The 21,934-nt window shown below is 39.3% G+C and overlaps 1 protein-coding gene across 2 annotated transcripts in view; it reads right to left on the reverse strand.

Moving 5' to 3' along the window:
* The window catches only part of RAD54L2 (RAD54 like 2), a 54,115-nt gene that overhangs the window by 8,218 nt on the left and 23,963 nt on the right, over positions 1 to 21,934 (reverse strand). For both annotated transcript variants that reach the window (XM_063291940.1, XM_063291939.1), the window contains exons 2-17: positions 18,168 to 18,366; positions 15,344 to 15,483; positions 13,591 to 13,725; positions 12,808 to 13,040; positions 12,419 to 12,601; positions 12,061 to 12,194; positions 11,287 to 11,483; positions 10,303 to 10,645; positions 9,600 to 9,777; positions 8,651 to 8,902; positions 5,739 to 5,857; positions 4,554 to 4,672; positions 3,893 to 3,992; positions 3,404 to 3,609; positions 3,001 to 3,176; positions 652 to 848 (exon numbers count right to left, since the gene is read on the reverse strand). In XM_063291940.1, the coding sequence (XP_063148010.1) occupies positions 652 to 848; positions 3,001 to 3,176; positions 3,404 to 3,609; positions 3,893 to 3,992; positions 4,554 to 4,672; positions 5,739 to 5,857; positions 8,651 to 8,902; positions 9,600 to 9,777; positions 10,303 to 10,645; positions 11,287 to 11,483; positions 12,061 to 12,194; positions 12,419 to 12,601; positions 12,808 to 13,040; positions 13,591 to 13,725; positions 15,344 to 15,483; positions 18,168 to 18,366 (2,911 nt within the window). The remainder of the gene's footprint in view (positions 1 to 651; positions 849 to 3,000; positions 3,177 to 3,403; positions 3,610 to 3,892; positions 3,993 to 4,553; positions 4,673 to 5,738; positions 5,858 to 8,650; positions 8,903 to 9,599; positions 9,778 to 10,302; positions 10,646 to 11,286; positions 11,484 to 12,060; positions 12,195 to 12,418; positions 12,602 to 12,807; positions 13,041 to 13,590; positions 13,726 to 15,343; positions 15,484 to 18,167; positions 18,367 to 21,934) is intronic.

Below are 21,934 nucleotides of genomic sequence, written 5' to 3' on the forward strand. Positions count from 1 at the left end.
ATTTCAACGTTGGAAGGGATCATGGAAGTTCTCTAATCCAATTGCTTGCCCAATGCAGAAACTATGGCGCAGCACGCAACTGCGGCACTCACGACAGAGGGTCATCCTGTTTCTGCTTAAATAATTCTTCCTGGATCTTCCACAAGAAGAGAACAGGTACACTACGAAGAGGTGCCTGTGGGTATGCTCCAGATTAAAAATTATGCTGAGGTGCCAATCACATATTAATTTCTCCATATGCAGTCACAAAAAGAAGATCTTTAGTAACTGATATGCTGAACAGAAATCCTTTCATTTTCTCTCACAATGTGTCCAGAAATCAGTAATATCGAAATTAAAAACCATTCCCAAAACCCTAGGTGGGAAGTACATATTACTAAGCCTCTATGCTGTGGCCTGTATGTGCTATCGGCACTTTAAATGTTGGTTTCCCCATTGCAATAAGATTCCACTCAACACACTCTAAATACCTATTCAATCGTTTGACTAAATTTTCTGTATCATCTTCTGTTGTTCACAGCTACTAAGATGACAATACCCTCCTATGTTTCACTTATCTTCTGAGGGCCAGGAAAACACTGCCAAGAGAGAAGTAGGAGAGAAAGATTTGCCACTCCTCTTTAGGTGCACGGAAAGGAACCAGGTACCCACCAGTTCCTTTGACTGAAGGCAGGAATACTTGTCAGATTCTGGTCAGTGACTGGGTAATACTGAGCATAGGAAGGACGGGTATAAGGGACAGATGCACGTTTCTCTTCCTCATAGCTCTTTTTTGCAGCTTTTTTCTCTGCCTTGGTGAGCTTGTGCTCTTTGCGATCGATCAGCAGTGACTCATGCTGGAAAGGCTCCTGTGGTGATAGAGCATAGGGAGGTTGCATCTGAAGCACATTGGTTTACTGAAAGTATCACAAAACAGCAGATCAAACAACAATTCGCCCTCCCTTGAACCATCACACTAATCCTCCAAATGCTCTAATGAAACAATTATGACAATTTTGATGTTATTTTATATAACTGGTATTTAATCCTCCTTAATAATACCAGGAGTGTTAGGTTGCTCTTTTCTTTCAAAAACTCTCAGAAATAAGCATTTAGATTTATGCCATTAACAAATGTTTAATCTAAAGTAGGAATGGGAAGGAACTTTCTCCTTCACAACAAAGCATCTCGAAAAGAAAGAGAAAGAGATGATTGCTAGGAATGCTTCAGATGAAATGCTGATCTGTTTATTTATTTATTCATTTAACATACAGGTAGTCCTTGACTTATGATAGTAATTGGGACCGGAATTCCCGTTGCTAAGCGATGCAGTTGTAAAGTGCGACCACATCACTTAGCAATGGCAATCCCTGCAGTCCCAGTTGCATCGTTAATTGAATCTCACAGCTGTTAGGTGAGGCAACTTCCTGCTGGCTTCCCACAACCAAAGTCAGTGCAGAAGCCAGAAGGAAGCTGTAAGTCCCAGGCCTGCAGGCAGGCAAGAGGCTGTTGCCAGGTGGGGGAGGGAGCAAGAGGGTGCTCTGGGGGGCGGGGAAGGGTCAGGGGAGGGTGTGCGAGAAGCGTGCCATGGGTTGGGGAGGGTGCGACGGGGTGCATGAGAGGTGCAGTGCAGGTTGGGGAGGGTACGCGAGGGAGTGTGCAAGAGGTGTGGGCTGGGGAGGGTGTCGGGGGTGCAGGAGGTATGGATTGGGGGTGGTGTACAAGGGTATGAGGGTGTGTGCAAGAGGCGCAGCAAAGATCAGTTGCATGGGGGTGTGTGGGGGTGTGACCAGGGAAGGTGTGCAGGGGTGCACAAGAGGCACAGTGCAGGTCAGGTGCAAGAGAGGCACAGCGCAGTTCAGGGAGGGTACATGAGGGTGTGAGAGGATGCACAAGAGGAACGGGTTGGGGAGGATGTGAGGGGGTTCACAAAGCATGGTGCAGGCACAGGGGTGCACAAGGTGTGGTGTGAGTCGGGGAAGGTGTGCAAGGGGGTGTGAGAGGCATGGCGCAGGTCAGGGAGGGTGCACCGGGGTGCGTGAGGGGGTGCAGGGGAGGCACAGGGTGGGTCAGGGAGGGTGCGTGGGGGTGTGCAAGTGGATGGTGTGAGCACAGAGGGGCTGGAAGAGGGTGCATGGGTGTGGGAGACTTACCCCAGTGACTCCCTGTTGGCTTCCCCATTGACTTTCATTATCACACACATTAACATCCACAAATGCCAGACCTCCATTAATATCCTGGCCCCAGTGCCTTGGGGGAAAAGCCAGGTCTTCATCTAGAGCAGGGGTCCCCAAACTCTTCAGCTCATTGACCCCTTCATGAAGTTTCAGATTGTTCATCGACTCCCAAATATTTATTATATGAAAATAATTTAATAAATACTACTTTAACTAATAGTACTATGAATAACAACAACAACAACGGCCCATGACCCTTGGGGGTCAATACCAACCACTTTGGGGAACCCTGATCTAGAGCTACTTGCCATCTTCATTATCCAGATATATAATCAAGCAGTAAGGATTGCAAAAAGATAGAGCTCAGTGCTTATGCTAGACTACATCCAACAGTAAAGTAGATTTTCACCTGCACAGTGGTATTTAATATCTCCCCCCCTTCTCTCCATGCACTCCAAATCTGGTCTGGAGAATCCTCCAACTCTTTTGGAGCAAATGTGGTTGTCATAATGTGAGATAAAACTAAGGAATTCGTTGCAATGGGGAAATGGCATTTACCAATGGAATAACACTGTTGAATCTCACCTATGATGAAATATGTAAGCCCCTCATTATATCCAATTCTCTAAATACATGGCATCTGACAATCAGAAGCATTTTATAATACAACAATAAGTGACAGACATCAGGTAATTTGAGGAGACAAATTTTCTTGAACTTAATTTACTACAGAGCACTATTGATGTAATTTCACCACACATTCTTATTGTATGTTATTAGATGCACTTTTTACAGCCAACTTCTAAAATAACATGGATATGGTTTTTTTTTCCTCCTTCCTAACCTTGGTGATGAGGTGAGGGTACTTGAGACAGGCCAGCTGTAAAACAGACTCCTTGATCTTACTGGGACTAAATGAAAGCTGGGCAGGCTCAGGTTCCTCTTCCACAAAGTGCAGCAAGTTTTCCACCTCCCTCCTGGTAAAGTTCAACACTGGATTCAAGTCATCCACAACACGATCTAGAGAAAATATACATTGATCACCAGAGAGGAAGAACTGCTGTTCCTGCTTCATCTGTATCTCCAATAACATTCCCTGGACCTGTGATATTAGCAAAGTATTGCATCTTTAAAAGGGGTGGGTGGGGTGGAGGGGGGAGAGCTAGAAACCTCATGCCAAACCTGAAAGCAAAGGGAGGCAATTTCAGAGACCAAGAGAAAACTGCCTAAGACATGGCAAGATCTACCTGACATCCCTTGCTTGGAGATCTGACGATCATAAATTTTCTTTTCCAAAGTGAAATCAGAAACTAGTCGGTAAATGTGGCAAGGCTTCTTCTGTCCATAACGATATACCCGACATACTGCCTGTGCATCATGGCATGGATTCCAAGAAGCGTCAAATACTACCACTCTGTTTGCACCAATAAGGTTCACACCTAAACACCCAGCTCTGGAAAAAAATTGAATAGTTATTTGTCAGGGCTTGAAATGTTGCCTGATGTACTGCACTTACAAATCAAGTATCATTTGGGGATTATTGCTTTTGCTCAAAGGCTTGTATAAGTTAGTATGTTAGGATTCGAAGATAACAGATATGGAAAGACCAGCTAAGTCTATATGGGATTCTAAATGCTCTTTGAATGAAGTGGAATCCATCCCTTTTCAGGATGAACACTATCCGCTGTCCTTCATAGTCAGTCACATGTCTTATCCTTAGCAGGTACTCAACCTACCTTGTTGAAAGAAGGAAGAGACAAACAGAAGTGTTGTTAGGATCATTGAACTGGTTAATCAATCGTTCTCTCTCTGAGGCAGAGGTACTTCCATCCAGTCCTATGAGATGAGAATTAAATCATTACAAAATTTTCTGCATAACGTCTATCAAAATAAAACTAGGTACACTATAAAAAGTATGACTGTTTGAGAAGATTCATGTGATACACAGGTAGGGCGAAATCTATTTAAATATTAAACTATCAGCTACTTCTAACCAAAACATTACTCAAAAACCCTGAAAGCAATCAGTCTAAACATGAAGACCACATGCATGATTACTTCTACCATTAAAAGATTGCAGAAAATCTAAGAAAAGTGATATTTTTCAGCGTGAGAGGAGAGTTGCGTTAACCTATGGTAGCCAAAAATCAGAAGGGCTCTTGCAGCAATTTCTCAGACTAACAAATTTTTATTAAAAGGGATAAGTTTTCAGGAGCTATAGCTCAGACACATGGAGGATGTCATTCCATGCATCTGATGAAGTAAGCTGTAGTTCACAAAAGCTTATGCCGTTTCATTAAATTTGTTGGTCTGAAAAGGAGCTACCAGATTTTTGATATTTTTCAAGATCTGCCCAGCAGCATAATCCCAGATGACTGAAGAACATGCTGTACTTACTATAATAATTCACATTTCGGACCCAGTTATGGATTCCTTGTGCATCCAAGCCTGGGGGAGAAGGCACTGGCCTTTTTGCCAAGAAATCTTCAATGACAGACAATGTAGAAAGGCTTTGGCTATAAAAAGACAAGAGTTTCTTTCAGACTGACAAAGAATACATAAATGCTTGACAGTACAGCCTGAACAGTAAAGTCTAGATTTGTTCGCACTATGAGCCAATCTTATACATGATATTCTATTCCATGTTAGTTAACCCCTCACTGTCATCATATGCATGACCCGGTGGAGGAATATGAATAGGGTAATTGTTCCTAACTGAAAGGGGAGGGTCAGGTTAATTGTTCATATATATGTAAACTAATGATGGAAAGAGCAGACAGAATAGTTTCCATGTTATCAACTGAAGAAACCCAACTATGGAGCTATACTAAGAGATACGAAGTTCTAGCATTTTTTTTCTTCATATTTTTCTATTCTTTTTCTGAACTTTTAAAGTTCTATATTTCTCCCACAAAAAAGTAGGTTCAGGTTAAATATATCCTTTGTACGTTACAAATTTTTGGCCAGTACCTGAAAAAGTGGTCTGCAATAAAATCAACAGTATCAAAGCCAGCCAATGGAAACATACAATAAAACATATCTGAACCTTTAATTCCAAATTTTATCTGACTGGCTTAACTACTTGACAGAACATCATCGTTTTACAAAAGGTGAAGTAAGAGGTCAAGCAGGCTTTCTTGGGTAGACAAGTTCTACAATCGAAGCCAACTGTATCTCAGATGTCAAGAGCCTTCTGAGATAATGGAAACATAAGGAAGCAACATTAAATGGCATCCAGATCATTTATGATTTGGAAAACCATGTTGAACAATGCCTCAGAACCAAGTACACTCAGGGTAAATCTTTTAAAGGTAAGAATAATACAGCCCTCTTTGCTAGGCTTTCTCCAGTGGGCTGGTTACTGCATCCTGAACCCACTGTCATTTCTAAGCATCTTTTAAGGGCAACTTTAAAAATGTAGGAAATCAACAAGTGGTTTATTATTAGTTAATCAACAGATATATGATGACAATTCTCTTTCCTTAAGGAATGTTTTAATGAACAGTTCCGTTGGAATTAATGGTATTTATTTATTCACACTGTTCAACAATATGTTTTCAATGTTTTCCTACAGCCTCTCACCTGAACACCAGTATTTTATCTCCTAGTTTCACACTTTCTTCTACTAGATGAAACAAAATCACCATCTTAGGTGAATTTTGTAAGACTCCTGTCTGATAATCACAAAGGATGTCTTTAGCCTGCAGGTAAAACAGAACATCTCTCAGTACCATGACACTTGCTATATCACAATTTAATTTATGACTCAGGAATTCCCCAGTACCCTGTGTGTCCTTACACACAGAAGCAGAAACAACAGATCTAGCAGTTAGCTTAAGCAATACAGTAAATTATACTGAAATATAAACCTTTCTTTCAGAAACAAATCCATCCAGAAGCAAAATAACGTTGTCCTTCCAAAAACAGGCAAAAACTCATATGTCTATATATTCTCATAAAACATATCCCTTGACAAATTCTCTATTATCCTCCTATATATCATAATTATACTGGAAATTGATTTTAAAAACCCTGAGCTTTCTCACATACTGCTTCTAAACTACAGTGGTGCTTAAAAATTTGTGAAGCCTTTTGAATTACTTATTTATTTATCGGTCTATCTATCTATCTAATTTGTCACTGCCCATCTCCTCCCACCAGAGGGACTCTGGGTGGTTTACAACAAAATAGTAAAACAATAAATATACCATCCAATTACAATATATAAAAATACTCTATATAAAATGCAATTACAAATAACTAATAAATATCGATAAAAATAAAGTCCAGATGGCTATAATCCAATTCAGTCCTTGTACTGGAGGAGCAATTTTAGGGCCTGGCCATCCCCAGACATAACTGTTCTGTAGTTTCAGAATATTTCAGTATTTCTGCATAAATATGACCTAAAAGGTGATTTGTTCTCCACTCAAGTCCTAAAACTAGATAAAGAGAACACAATTAAACAAATGAGTAAAAAATGTTATACTTGTTCATTGATTTACTGAGGAAAATGATCCAAGCTATATATTTGTGTGTGGCAAAGTTACATGAATCTCTAGGATTATCAGTTCATTTCAAGGCGAAATTAGGGTCAGGTGTTTCAGTCAATGGGATTATAAACAGCTATGAGTGTGGGGGGTCCCGCCTTATTTAAAGAACAGAATTCTGGGTATTCACTATCAAAGTCTGATCTTCACAACCCAGGTATATGGAAGTGTGTCTTGGCTCAAACAAAGGAGATTTCTGAGGACCTCCGAAAAACAGTTGTTGATGCTCACCAGATTGGAAAAGGTCACAAAACAATTTCCAAAGTGTTTGTACTCCACCAGTACACCGTCAGGCAGACTGTCTAGAAAGGGAGGCAATTCAACACCATTGTTACCCTCCCCAGGAGTGGTCGACCAATGAAGATCACAAGAGCAAGGCGTGTAATACTCCAAGAGGATTCAAAGAAGCCCAGGATAAGGTCTAAGGAACTAAAGGCCTCTCTTGCACTGGAGAAGTGTTGAAGTCAGTGTTCACTGGACCACCATCAGGAGAACACTGAACAATGATGGTGTGCATAGCAGGAGAAAGCCACTACCCTCCAAAAAGAACATTGCTACCCATCTACAGTTTGCAAAAGACCATGTGGATAAGCCAGAAGGCTATTGGAAGGATGTTCTGTGGACAGATGAGACCAGAATAGAACTTTTGGATGTGAATGAAAAGTGTCATGTTTGGTGAAAGGCAAATACTGCATTTTAGCATAAGAACCTTATCCCTCTATGAAACGTGGTGGCAATATCATGGTTTGGGACTCTTTTCTGCCTCTGGACCAAGACTGCTTGCTGTCATTGATGGAACTCTGCATTCAGAAGTGCACCAGCAAATTCTACAGGAAAATGTCAGGGTATCTGCCTGTGAAATGAAGATCTAGAAAAAATGGGTCATGCAGCAAGATACCAATCCAAAGCGCAGAAGTCGTACAACCAAAGAATGGTTAAAGCAGAAAAAAAGGTAATGTTTTGGAATGGTGAGGTCAAAGTTCTGACCTTAATCCTATAGAAATGTTGTGGAAAGACCTGAAGTGCGCAGTTCATGTGAGGAAGCCAACCAACATTCCTGAGTTTAAGCTATTCTATAATGAGGAATGGGCTAAAATTCCTCCAAGCCAATGTGCAGGACTGAACAACTGTTATCAGAAATGTTTAGTTGTGGTTATTGCTGCCCAAGCAAAGGTTCCCATACTGTTGCCACACACAAATATGTAACTTTGGATCATTTTCCTCAAAAAAAATCAATGAACAAATATAATGTTTTTACTCATTTGTTTAACTGAGTTCTCTTTATCTAGTTTTAGGACTTGTGTGAAGAACAGATCACCTTTTAGGTCATATTTATGCAGAAATATTGAAAATTCAAAAGGGTTCACAAACTTTTAAGCACCACTGTAGCTCACTGTTCTTAGCTTCCTTTGCTGTACCTAAGCTGCTGTGATATCACCCATAACCTCACGTTACTTAGATAATCCTCCAAGCAAATCAATTACCAGCTACATTCTATAAAAGCATAGGTAAAGAAGTCCCTAGATAATATAAGAATGATCAGAGAATTGCTAAAAGAATAATAATAGCAGTAAGGGGTGCAATCCCTCTTGAAGCTGCAAATGAGCAAGACAGAAAGGCAAGAGATTCTTCACAACAAATGAAAAGAGGAGTCAAAGGTAAGAAAAACCCCACTGCCACACAGAACTATTCATATATAACAATGTCCTTAAAAGTATTCCCTGTGCTCCATACATAGCAAAAGCTGCTGTTGGCATGAATATCTGTATTAATAAGCACACTGAAGAACTGACGAGTACAGAAGGTGCAGCACTGTAGGAACTCTTGATGAAAGTAATACATTTGTGTATAGGCACATATAAGATACTGCTGCAACATCCACCATGGTCAAGAGAAAAGGAGGAAGAAGTCAAAAACACCAAGAGTTTTGATTTTGGTACTCACCCATTCATATGTTACAACCTGATTGGCTCTCTCCTGAAAGGGACTGAAGCCAATGCCCTGAATGTACTTGCTATTGGTAGCCTCCCCAATTGGAGATGGCAGAGCATTGCTCTCTGTTTTCACTTTTATGCCCTGTGACTGGCAGCGAGAATTGGTACCAGCTGTGCCAAGGTCATCCACATCCAGATCTTGCTCATTTGCCAAGTTTTCTTTTTGCAATGCTTCATATAGCACATCAGGGTGATTCCATATCTGAGAAAGGACGGCAAATTACTTGTCAATTATTACTGTCAAATACTTAGATTTTTATTTATTGAATGTTATTAATTCTAGGTATTTTTCATTCCTGAGACTAGTGACTATTTTATTTACCTATAGCTATGGTTGCCCCACTGAAGGGAGTAAGCATGAGCAGTAATTTTACCAAACTCCAGAGGGACAGCTGTATTACTCTGCTGCAGCAAAAGCAACCAAGAGTCTTGTGGCAAATCTATTTAATAAATATATAAGGGCTGCGGGAACACAGTAAGGCTTGGAGTAAGAAAAACATAGAAGTTGGAATAATTTCATTTGTGAAATTATTACGATTAAAAATAGAGAAAGTCCTTGTATTGCAAAACGTTAGGGGAAGCACAGCTGTAACTTATTTTCATGTCATTAATACTGCTGTGGCAAGGTAGTCAAAGCACTATAACCAAAACACTCCAAGCCGAATTACAACCCAAAGCTTTGTCACCAGTATTCAGAGAATGTTTAGAACTTCTTATAGGAGGGATCTTCAAGAGAAGATGGTTATGTTCTGCATTATCATCACATTGTTTTAAAACACACACACGCACACACAATACTCAAGATGTACAAGGAAAAAAAAGTGGCCTCTAAATAATCATCCTATCTCTCACATTTCCATAAAACCTACACAAAACAATGCTCCCTATTAAACACGTACCTTACAACAAACACAGAAAGCTTTAAGTGGGTTCAGTCCCAGCCAGCCACTGTTGCCTGCATCACGAAACCGATTCATGAACTCAGTATAAAGAGCCCGCTGGATTTTTGACAAACGCACCAAGATAACGTGTTCTTCCTTATAGGGAAGCTGAATTTTCAGCACATTATGCCCTCGTCTGAAGCAAGAAGCGAGAGAGAAAAAATCATTAGGATAGAAATTGCTCAAAATCTGGTCTCCATCCCTCTATTAGCAAAGGAGGAAATACCAGACACCTCAATTTAGGTAAGATTATTAACAAGTATAAGAGAACAAGTGTGGTAAGCACTTTATGTGGAGATTAGTTTTCCATGGCAGATTACTGCAAAATCTTAGTGCTTAGTTTGCTAACTAAGTGTAACCTCACAACTGAGTATTTCCTTCCACATATTATAATCTGTGATGAAATTATATTTAGAGTAATTTACATTATACTTCCAGTATTTACATTATTAAGTCCTTTTAAATTATTTTCATACCCCCAAATGAAAAATACCAAAACACACTATTGTTAATTATGAAACTACATACTTCAAAATGGTACTGCTAATGATGGTCTAAAATCTAATCCACCAACCTGGTGACCCAAACCCTTCCTACCCACTCATAATTTAAACATTTGTTACAAAGACTGAAGGACCAAGAATGTGGCAAATGGCCTCACCTTTGCACAAAGCCTTCCAACAGGCTATGGAGGACATGACTGCGATACCTCATGAGACGAACATCTTGAGGAGTGCTGTCAATACACTGTCCATTCAGGATAGGGCGCTCAAACATATTACTGAATTCCTGCCGGGTACCAAGAAAGTCAGGGCGCACAAAGTCTACCATACACCAGTATTCAATTAGATTGTTCTGCAGAGGATAGCCAGTCAGTACTACCCTTCGCCGAGATCGGATGTTTTTCAAAGCCTGAGAAGTGCTTGCATGACAATTCTTTATCCGGTGACCCTCATCACAGATGACCACATCTGGTCCAGGCCGGGATAAAGCTTTCTCAATTCCTGAAAGCAAAAGAAAATGTCTCCAAAGGAAATCTATTCTGCCTTATTCTTACCTGATATGGCAGAATAACTAAGCATTGTGCTAAATCCTGTAAGGAGTTTAGAGAAAAGAAAATGGACTGCTCAGAAATTATTTCAGAAATCTGTTTCCATCTTCAGGACAACACTGATAACAGAAAGACACTGATCACTTCACTGTCTTAGACTAGGTAAGTATCATTTAAAATTCCCAATGAGATCCTTCACTGAATGCAATAACAAGTGAAACTAGAACTAATACATGTTTTTAATGGAAGTTTATCTTTCAAAAAAGCCGTGAACCAAAATATGGTAGCTGGGACAATACTAACACAAAATCTTTCCAGAAAAAGTTGCATTACAGTAATGAAACTCTCAGCAAAGTAGTTAAATAGATATCAGAGAAACTCTGTTTCTAAACATTTTAGGTTAATAAAGGAAGATTTCATATGAACTAGAAAATCACTTTTTTGGCCAGAGTAGAAATATATTCCTTAGTGGATTCCTAATTTCAGAATGTCTGTCTGTTCATGTCCAAATGCTAGTAAAAATAGTTGCCTAAGCATTGTATCATTCGAATGGAAATGAAAAATATGCTTAGAAAGAGGCTCCTGGCTTCTCACCTTTTAAGAGCTCCTGCTGACGATCTTCTTCATCCACATCAATAATGACAGGGCCAGTTTGCTTTTTGCTTTTCTTCTTTCTGCCTGTAGCAAAGGATTTCTTCAATGAAAGCAGGCGGTACATCTCATAGCCCATCAACAATACACCACCATCTGTCACCCAGTCAGTTACCACTCTGGCACGTGCTGCAGTGGTCCTGCAAAAAAACAGGAGACAAAATACAAATGGGACAGTCTTTGTGAAACAGGAGAATTCCACTCTATGCGCATGTACTGTATGTACATTCAAAGTTATTTGGAAAGTCAAGATAGTTCAAAATACAATGGATGAGGCAAATCCTGCTTTTAACCATGGCTGTCATTAACCTTAGGCTCTCATTGAGCCTAAGGTGTTTACATTCAAACAATGTCATTGGCTTCCGCTTACTTTTAAATGCAATATAGTGCTCATTTTTTCCTCCATGAGCATAATAGTCTCCCTATATGCTTAGTTCATCTGGGGAAGCTATCTTCTTTTTTATTTTTGTAAGAAAAGAAAAGAGGACAGCATTATAAGATTCAAAATGTGAGCAAGCTGAGGTGGTAGTTTAATGGATGGTGTCCTACTTATTTGGCAGTTATACTTATTGCTACACTGAAATTAATCAGATGTTGTGCATAAAGAGATCTGTACAAATTGCCAAAAGAACTTTCCAAGATCCATAAACAGGGCACAAATGCATCAACAGCAGCAACTGTAAATAACATCTCCAAAATAGAATTAACTCCCCTTACTTGTGTTCATCATTCAAGATATGGACTTTGAAAGTGCGGGGCTGAATCTCTTTTGGGTCATAGCCAGCAGGAAGGGCTTCTGGTGCTGGAAGCCACATGTTGAACTCTGCTAACCAGTTCTGAAGAGTATTTACCTATAAGAAAAGTGACAAGAAAGAAGAAATGGAATCCATTAATTATATATTTAATGCTACCAACACTTCAACCACTGACAAAAATACTATACAGTATTTCATGCATAGGAAAATTTAAAGAGGCAAATATAGAAGTTGAGGAACATCAAAACTTGCTAAGAGTTTGAAAGATCCTTTATCCACCTAAACAGACTCAAATAAACAATTTTGTCTGGCTTACTTACAGGTACAATGGCCAGGACGGTCTTTGCTTCAATATGACGGAAAAGTACATCCAAAAAGGAGATGACTTGCAGAGTCTTGCCCAGCCCCATGCTATGAGCTAAGATACAGCCAAACCCACTGCTAGTTTTAAATCTGTCCAGAGATTCCACCAAATTGTCATACAGGAAACGAATACCACCAATCTAGAAAGAGTAACAAACAGTGTCAAAAAGATTATGGATGGATACCATCAAATTACTGGTTATGCATCTAATTTGTAAATGCATACAGATATACACAGGTAAAAAACCCAATGAAATTTACACAAATCAATGACATATCACAGTAAAATATCTAGAAGAGAATTTAGTGACAATTATGTACATTTCTAAAGCAGAAATTTCAATACCTGGTGAGGCTTTACTGCTCGTGCAAGTTGAGGAGCCAGATAAATGTCTTCTTCATTTGGTGGATGGTTGATGTTAATGATGGCTTGCCCTGAAGCATCTAACTGATTTAGAGCATCATTCACATGAGCACCACTGCTCTCTTCATTAGTATCATCATCCCCTTCATTGCCAGAATCACTGCTGTCTACAATATGGAGGGCTTCATCTTCTCCTGAACTTAATTCTATCACTTCTGCAACACAACCAGTTATAGAGGATTAGCACATCCGTTATATTTTATAATCAAATACGCAAGGTAACTTATGCCCCTCTGTCTTCATCTTCTATACTCTAGTAAAAACTGGAAAAAGATGAATAATAAAGGAAGAAAAATTAAATACAAAATACAAAAATATGAAAGCGATCATATTGGCTTATTCTAATTACTACTAAGTTACTGAATACCTCACAATTATTTAATATAGCATTAACTTTGCCTAATGAACTTCACAGATTTTACAAGGTTGTAAAAATATTTTTCAAATTGGGAATGTTCTTCATACAGCACAAAAACCGTATGTGTGAATCACTGGAACCCTGATGAGAATAAACTATGCTTTATCTTCAAACAAAGTACTGTGATGACAGAGGAAATAAAGGGAGCTACTGACCATTAGAATCCTTAAGAAATAACATTTAACAATATTTTTCTAAAAAAGAAAAATGAAAAATGTCCTGCTGACTGCAAGATAGAAAGGTCTTGGAAGCCACAATGCAGGGATGAAGTCTCCATCCATTCTTACCATCTTTAATGCTGTGGAGTCTTCCTTTGGAGTCATCCTCACTCCCACTGCTGGTGCTGTCTAAGCAGATGACCTCCTCAGTTAACACCTGGGGTGGAAGCTGAGCAACTTCTGCAGTCCTTAAAGCAATTTCCTCTAAAAACAAAGCAATAAACATCAGTACATAACAGATGGAGGGGAAAATCAGACTAAAAACTACCCCCACTTCAGTTGACTCTTCATTATTTGATACCATTCAAGTAACCGGTGTGGGGCTTATACAAATTTGATACAACTTGTTATCTTAATACAAAAAGCTATTCTGATATGAATAACTGCTTCAAGCAGTGTTTCTCCTGAAATTAAGCAGTCCTTCTCTTACTGCATTCTAATTTCTCTTGGTAGGGTACATTCATGAGTCCTTATCTCAGACTCCAATGTCAGAAGAATGCACTGATTTTAGGGCACTAAAACATAAGTTTGAAAAGCTTTGTTACTCTGTATCTGAAAATCAGTAGCATGAAACTGAAAACAATTAATTAAACAAATACATATTTCCATTACATTTAAAACGTAACAGAATTTTGGATATATGTCCCACCCCGACTCCAAATACAGTACAGTAATCTAAACATAGCAAACAACTTTCCTTCAGGTTCATCTTCAGTACTTATTATTATATATTACCTCAGTTTGACTAAATTCATTAACATGCCCTGATCTTGTTCTATGCTGCAACACATCTAAACTGTATCTGAATAAATAAATAAAAAAGAATCTGTGAGACTTGTCTGGCCTTTTGCAATCTGAAGACGAGCAGCAGGTTTAGCCAATTCACTTTTTTTCAAATCGCAGAGATTGTTGCTGCATTTGCTGGCATGAAGAGCAAGCTCATTCTTCCATGGAGTAGAACAGAAGCAAACAAAATCTGCTTGCCAATTACTCCTGCTGCATTGCTGAGTAGCCCATTATTGGGAAGTACAAGGCCATCTTCCCACTTGCTTCTTTGCTCTAAATTTGAAACGGGTGAAGGAAGCAGAGCGGAAGACTGTCCACACCCTAACCTAATGGTACCACAGAAAGGAGTCAGAGGATGGACAGAGTCTTATTAGTCACAGTGTAACGCTTCCTAAGGCCAGTCTGAAATTGTGAATATTGAAAAACAGATTTACATCCAAAGCTTTACTACAAGCTCTTACATATATTGCTCCATTTTAATGAAGTCTGAATGTATGATAACTAATGCTATTTCACTAGGCTGACATACAGGTAGTCCTTGCTTAATGACAGCCCTGTTTAGCAACTATTCAAAGTTATGACGCCACTGGAAAAGTAACTTTATGACTGGTCCTCGCACTTATAACTGTTGCAGCGTCCCACAGTCATGCGATCGCCATTTGCATGCTTCACAACCAGCTTCCAACAAGCATATTCAGTGGAGAACGAATCGCAAGTTGTGGTTATGTGGTATCTTGCTTAATGCTGCTGGTGATTCGCTTAATGACCGCATTACTTAGCAACAGAGTTGCCTATCCCAATTGTGGTAATCAAGCAAGGACTACCTATATTCACAAAGGTACTTATGAGTTACACTTATATTGTCCTTTTGTCCTGTCGTTTTTCTTAGAGGTAAGGTGGGGCATGAATTTAAGAAAAAAATGAAATAAACACTACAAAATGGAACAAAGTTAGCATGCTGATAGTATTGACCATTATGATTTGCTTCATCTATCTTCAGTTCAGCTTTTGGTTCAATGCTCTGTATATAGTTTACCTGGGAGAAACTCTAGAGGTACTGTGGGGATGCTGGCTTGATAATCCTTCCTTTGCTGCTCCAGCCGTTTCCTTCTTTCTAGTTCTTCCTGCTGCGCTGCTTTAGTCACAGCCTCCAGCTGGTCTTCCCGCAGCAGCTTTCTGAATACATAAAGATAAAAATATGTTACTTCCAAAGAAATATATCAACGCAGTTTCAATTTGGTTATGCCAAAGGCAAATAAAAGCAGATTTCCCCTTCTTCAAGCAAAGAAAATGACAAGAGTTAGAAAAATTAGTTATTTTTCTATTGTAGATGGAAGGCAAGGGTCATTGTATATTCAGTGTACTGGGGAGTGGGGGTAACATTAGTTTTTAGCTGAGGAGCAAGAAAGTATATTGAAATTAAAACAAGGAGTTGCCAGTAAATATGCATCTTCATTGTCCTGTAACATTAAGGGCAGGTGAGGGTTTAAGGCAAGGCAAGTTAGAAGATACTGGACAATTGCTTTATATATCATGTGCCTTCCAGTTACAAAGACGTGGAAAACAATGGATACTTAAAAAAACAGAAAAGTAATAAAAAACAAGACTGTACTGGAGGCTAGCATGGAATAAGCAGGAAGATCCTTGATGCTGATGTTTAAGGGCTGATGTGCAATGCTAAAAGGGATGTTTAAGATCTCTTTTGCAGAATTCAAAGTCTCAAGAAATAGAATAGACAGGATAAGATTCAAGTATAACAATTGATTCTCATAGCCTCATACCTCCACTGGCTGGCAACTCAACTATTCAGAAAATAAGACACAGAGAAAACTCTAATGTGTCAGATACTGCCCTTAGGTCTAGCCTAAGAGAACATTCCACTGTTGTAAATTGTACACAAAACACAGTTTGTGAATTCCAAATGTAATGTTAAACTGTTTCAAGCTGTTCTAAAGCTTGAAAGGTTTTTTTTTTTTTAAAAGAACACTGATTTAGAGAATGGAGTGGAATTGGATCCTCTCCAAAGGCCAGATACCACTCCTCATCTGCCTGGGCAGGCCGGATGTTAAAAATTAATACTCCCCTCGCCTTTCCTCCCCATTTTGTCTAGCGGGGAGCAGGGCTTCATCTTGCAAAAGGAAAGGCAGTTTGTTCAGGACAAGGGGTAGCCAATATTACCCATCGTATCACTGGAGACAATGTGGAGTAGAAGAAACAGAGCAGTACTTGCAGATGCTCCATGATGACAATCTGATTTCACCATTTCTGCCAACCAACATATTTACTTACAAGTAGTCCTTGACTTATGAACATTCGTTCAGTGACCACTGAAGTTGTAACAGTGCTGCTTGAAGGAACTTATGCCCAGTCCCCAAAATTACGGCCGTTGCAGTGCCCCCACGGTCATGTGATCATGATCTGGGCACTTGGCAACCCGCTCACACTTATGACCAGTTGCCAAGCATCTCACAATCACCATTTCCAACCTTTCCTGCTGGCTTCCCCAGAAAGTCAATGGGGAAGCCAGCAGGGAAGGTCACAAGTCAGTGGGGTAAGTCTCCCTCCACCCACACACCCTCCCCAGCCCCTCTATGTGGGCACTGTGCTAGCCACTCACGCACCCTTCCCAACCTGTGCCACTCTCCCTTGCACCCTTCCTGACCCATGCCACACCCCCGTGCACCCTCTCCAACCCACACTCTCCAACCCGCACCCCTCACGCATTCCCACACACCCTTCCTGACCTGCACCCCCACACACCCTCCCTGATCCACATGGCACCTCTCGCACACTCCCTGGGACCCTTCCTGATCCATGTGGTGCCTTTTGTGCACCCCCTCGCACCCTCACTGTACCCCCGAACACCCCCTCATTCCCTTCCCCACCCGGCAGCAGCCACTTACCTGCCTGCCAGCCTGGGAGTTGCAATTTCCTGCTGGCTTTCCCACTGACTTTGGTTGTGGGGAGCTGGGAGAACATTGCCTCACCTAATAACCATGGGATTCAGTTAATGACAGCAACAGGGACTGCAGAGATTGCCATCACTAAGAAATGCAGTCCTGCTTTACAGTATCACTTAATGGCGGAAATTCTGGTCCCAATTGTCATAATAAGTCAATGACTACCTGTATTACGGAAAGCACATGCTTGCAGGAATAACTTCTGCCAATTTGGCCACTGACACATTTCTCCATCAAGGGAAGTGTTGTTGTTTTTTTATTTTCTATCCCGCCTTTATTAATTTTATAAATAGCTCAAGGTGGCAAACATACCTGATACTCCTTCCTTCTCCTATTTTCCCCACAACAACCACCCTGTGAGGTGGGTTGGGCTGAGAGAGAGTGACTGGCCCAAGGTCACCCAGCTGGCTTTCATGCCTGAGGTGGGACTAGAACTCTCAGTCTCCTGGTTTCTAGCAAATTCCCTTAACCAATAGACCAAACTGGCTCTAGCTGGAGCAGCTTAGGCTGCTAGGGAAAGGGTAGGGCTTTGGGCAAAACAAAGCATGCTCAAAAGCCAGATAGGCTGGGTCCAAGTAGATCAGATTAGGCACATAGACCAGAAGTTTCACATCACTGATATAAAGGAAAAAAGGATCACACTACAACTGTTTCACAGGGTATTACAGAAACAGAAATGTCAGTACAATTATGATCAGTTTTCTTTCCTGGAGCCATGAAAGCAGTTTCTTAGAACAATTATCAGAGATGCCTGCAATGTTTCCTCACCAATTGGATTTGAGTTCCACTTTGTCTAGTGCTCTTGAACATAGACCATCATAAATTTGGAGATTATGCATTAATATTGTTTAAGTGTAAATATTAAAATTCCTCTCAAATCTTTTAAAAATGTATCTTTACCTTATGTTCCTCCTCATGTGAGAAGGTTTCTGAGCCCTCTTCTTTTTGGTGTCCTCAGAGGCCAGGCTCTTGTGCTGGTTCTGCAACAGTTTCTCTGCCTGTTCACCCTGAGATGAGGTAGTTGAAGTAGAGTGCTGCCATTCCCCATCTTCCCCACGTTGAACAAGATCACTTTCAAACACTGCTTCACGGGACTGGTCTGTAAGGACAATATTAGAGTAAGTTATGCAACACATACTAGTAATTTCTTTTCTTCTTCACACTTGTGATAAATCTATACTGTATATAAATAAATATAAATAAATAAAACAGTCACTTTCAGCCCAACTCACCTCACAGGGTCGCTGTTGTGGGGAAAATAGGAGGAGGAAGGAGTATTAGGTATGTACGCCGCCTTGAGTTATTTATAAAAATAATAAAGGTGGGATAATTAATTAATTAATTAATTAATTAATTAAGGATCTTACTGAAAGAATATATGACTTCTCAACCATTTGGCCATGTCTTTGCGTTTACTTCCATCCATTGGAAAACTTGATGAATCAAACCTCTCCAAATTCTTTTGTCAACCTCTCACACACAACCATAAAAGTTCTGATATCATGTCAAACCATGGGTGGATATGTTAACCTGTTCCTTGACACAAGAGATACTACATGACTCCTGCAGCAAATAATTCCAGTGTTGGTCCAGTATTGCCAGGTGAGCAATCTGCAACACAGGAATCCATTAAACTGCTTCAAGTAGACGGACACAATGTCTTGGACAATTAACATAGCAAAAAAGCCATTCTGTTTTATACATCCCTTCTCTAGGCATATTCAAATGGCAGCTTTTGGAAAAAGTTTCCATGAACTTCCATGAAACATAAACAACATGGATGGAATACTACTGCTTCCTGGATCTGATGTTGTGCCAGCTCAACTCCCCTTTCTCCTCTCTTTTTCCAACAACCTATTACTAGTTTAGTGTGAGATTAGACTGCATGGAAGACGCTCCTATTCCACAAACATTATGTCTGAAAGACCATGTGGTAGCACACAGAAGACCAAGTTTATCTGTATCTGTCAAAAGTCACTGTGTACCAAAAATCTCTTTCAAAAACAGCGTGATTACTCCACACTGGTATTTCTGAGCACCCTCTCTATTCTGGAAAAGCCTTTTAACAGAAAGGAATTGAAAGCAAATAGCTGCTATTTTACATTCCCATAAGTAAGAGGTGTAACTGAATCAAAACTGACCCCTCTTGTTTTTTTCCTGGAAGCACAAGTCAGGTCATATTGTGAACTTGATATATTTTCTAGAACAGACAGGGCTTTTAAGGATTCATGTGGAGTGAAACTGTCATAACAAATGAGCTCACACTAATTCATCCAGAGAACTCCTAGTATTGAGAACAGACTATAGTTTCCTTGAATTTTCTCAGACCTGTTTATATTAAGTAACATTGCTCCGCCATATCATATCAACCAAGGTTTCATAATATGATATGCAGCATTTTTACCCCAATGGCTTTTCTCCTTCATTCACAATTATGAAACTAGATCAAAAGAGTGGCTAAAATAGGGCAATAGGAAGTAGTAATGGTAATCCATGTGATTACACTCTGCAGGCTGAGTCATCACACCAATGACTTCCGCAGAACCAAAAACAAAGACATAATTCATGCAGAATTCAGAAGGCTGAAAAATCTTATGAGTGAGAGGAAGAGCCACAACTCACATACATTTGTTAAAACCTATGTGCTGCTTGTACATATCTTTTCAGCAAAATTAAATAAAAACACTGAGATTTAGCAGAATATTAGGCCATATACCTCCAATGTACTCCTGACCTTCAACATATGATATGATACAGCAAATATTTTCTGTGATCTCCACTTAATCAGAAACTTAGTATTATTATCATACCCCAATCTGTTTCTACTCAGAGGTCTCCCCATATCCTTTTCATTTTTTTCTCAAATTCAGAATATGTCTTTCCACTTTAAAAAAAAAAACATTCCTAGTGGTACATGTCTATTAAACCAAGATACCATATACCCTAAAATTTTATTTATGTATTTATTTAGCAAATTTATATAGAAAATGGGACAAGTTGCATTATTATTTTGAATGTTAGATATGCTAATAAAACCAGTTTTATGCTGTAATGGATTCTGGCCAACACTTGATTCTTGAAGCAGAATAAGGTGATTAAAATGAAAGAAAATCAAACACCATGTAATTAGAAAACTAGTATAGTAAGGAATACTCTGAATTACAATCTGTCATCAAGGTGTTACTTTGAAGAAAGGGTGTTTCTTCAAATATAATATAAGTAAAACTGGTACAATATTTTTCATATGGAGTATTTTAAAATGACATACTATCAGCAAGCCAAAAGTAAAAGAGTCAACTTCTTTCTAATGCAAACTTGAATCCAGATAATATCACCATTCTATATAAACAATATATAAGAACAGCTTCTCCTTATTTCTGGGTTCAAACAAGCTTCTATCCTAGTTATATCTAATTTAATCTAACTAATAGGAAAAATTGCTCTACGTTATCAGTTGAAAGGGAGTATTAAAGATGACATCTCAAGTTGAGCTCAACATCTAAAGCAGGTCTTTATATATAGTTTCCTTGGTAACAGCAAGGACATGATTTGTTATTGTTTTCTTCTAGGATGCTTTCTGAATTTGCAGGTATTTTTTGGGTTAGTCTCAAATACTAACCAAGTCTGACCACGCTTAGGTGTTTTTTTTTTGAGATCAGCCAAGACAGAACAAGAATGGTATTTCCTTCAATTTCATTAATTAGTGAAATCTATAATAATTTATTTCAAAGTTTATATGTAAAATAGCAATTAGCCAGAAATAATCCAATTGTCCAATCCCTGATTTATAAAACGCAACAAGAAGAAAGAGCATCCACTAAACTATTAGCAATTTATGTAGAACAGAGGTGGAGAAAACTACCAATGCTCTTTTATTATGTTGAAGCAAATTAAATCATCTCCCACCAAGGATGGCATAAGATAATGTCTCAGCCAAATGTCAGAATGCCAAAGCCTTTGAAAAATCTCTGCACCTTCTATTAGCCTGCCTAATAAAAGAATAATCTCACTTCTTCAGGCAATTCAGTAGCTTTAGGTTCCTCCTACTCTGGAGACACCTAACAAAAAACTAATTATATAATGATTACATAAGGTGGCACACCTACCGATCCCAAATATGCTCACAGAGCAATTCTTTACAAATACTCTAGATGTTAATAGGTCAAGGAAAATCTCCAGTATAGTGCTTCTCTATACATGGAAAACTGCACCATCTTCAGTGATTTCTGATACAAAAAGGAGTACCAAGTTAGGTTGACTAGATTCATCATCTCAATGTCATGTTTAGATTTCACCAGAAAAAATACAGTACTCAAAATTCTTGAGGCTGTATTTCAAACTAGTATCCCTACAAAGAATTGTTGAATGTGTCTCTTAAGAATTTTAAGTACCAGTCATCTGATTTGGAAGAAATAATCAGGGATACTAAGGTAACACCTCATCAAGGTAACACTTCAGTGAGGATATCTCCTAAATGCTTCTCATACTGCACTTATACACTTCCATTGACACAAAAACTGTTTTTCAGCAGCTATCAGAAGAACCATGATCCTTCTGTACAACATAACTGCTGCCTAAGCTAAAAAAACACCAACTGAAAAAAATTCCATTTTGTAAGTATAGCAGGAGATATTTACAGTGGCTGGAAGATGAAAATGGGGATGGAG

Source organism: Candoia aspera, chromosome 2, assembly GCF_035149785.1.
Source record: "Candoia aspera isolate rCanAsp1 chromosome 2, rCanAsp1.hap2, whole genome shotgun sequence".
Classification (NCBI taxonomy): Eukaryota; Metazoa; Chordata; class Lepidosauria; order Squamata; family Boidae; genus Candoia; species Candoia aspera.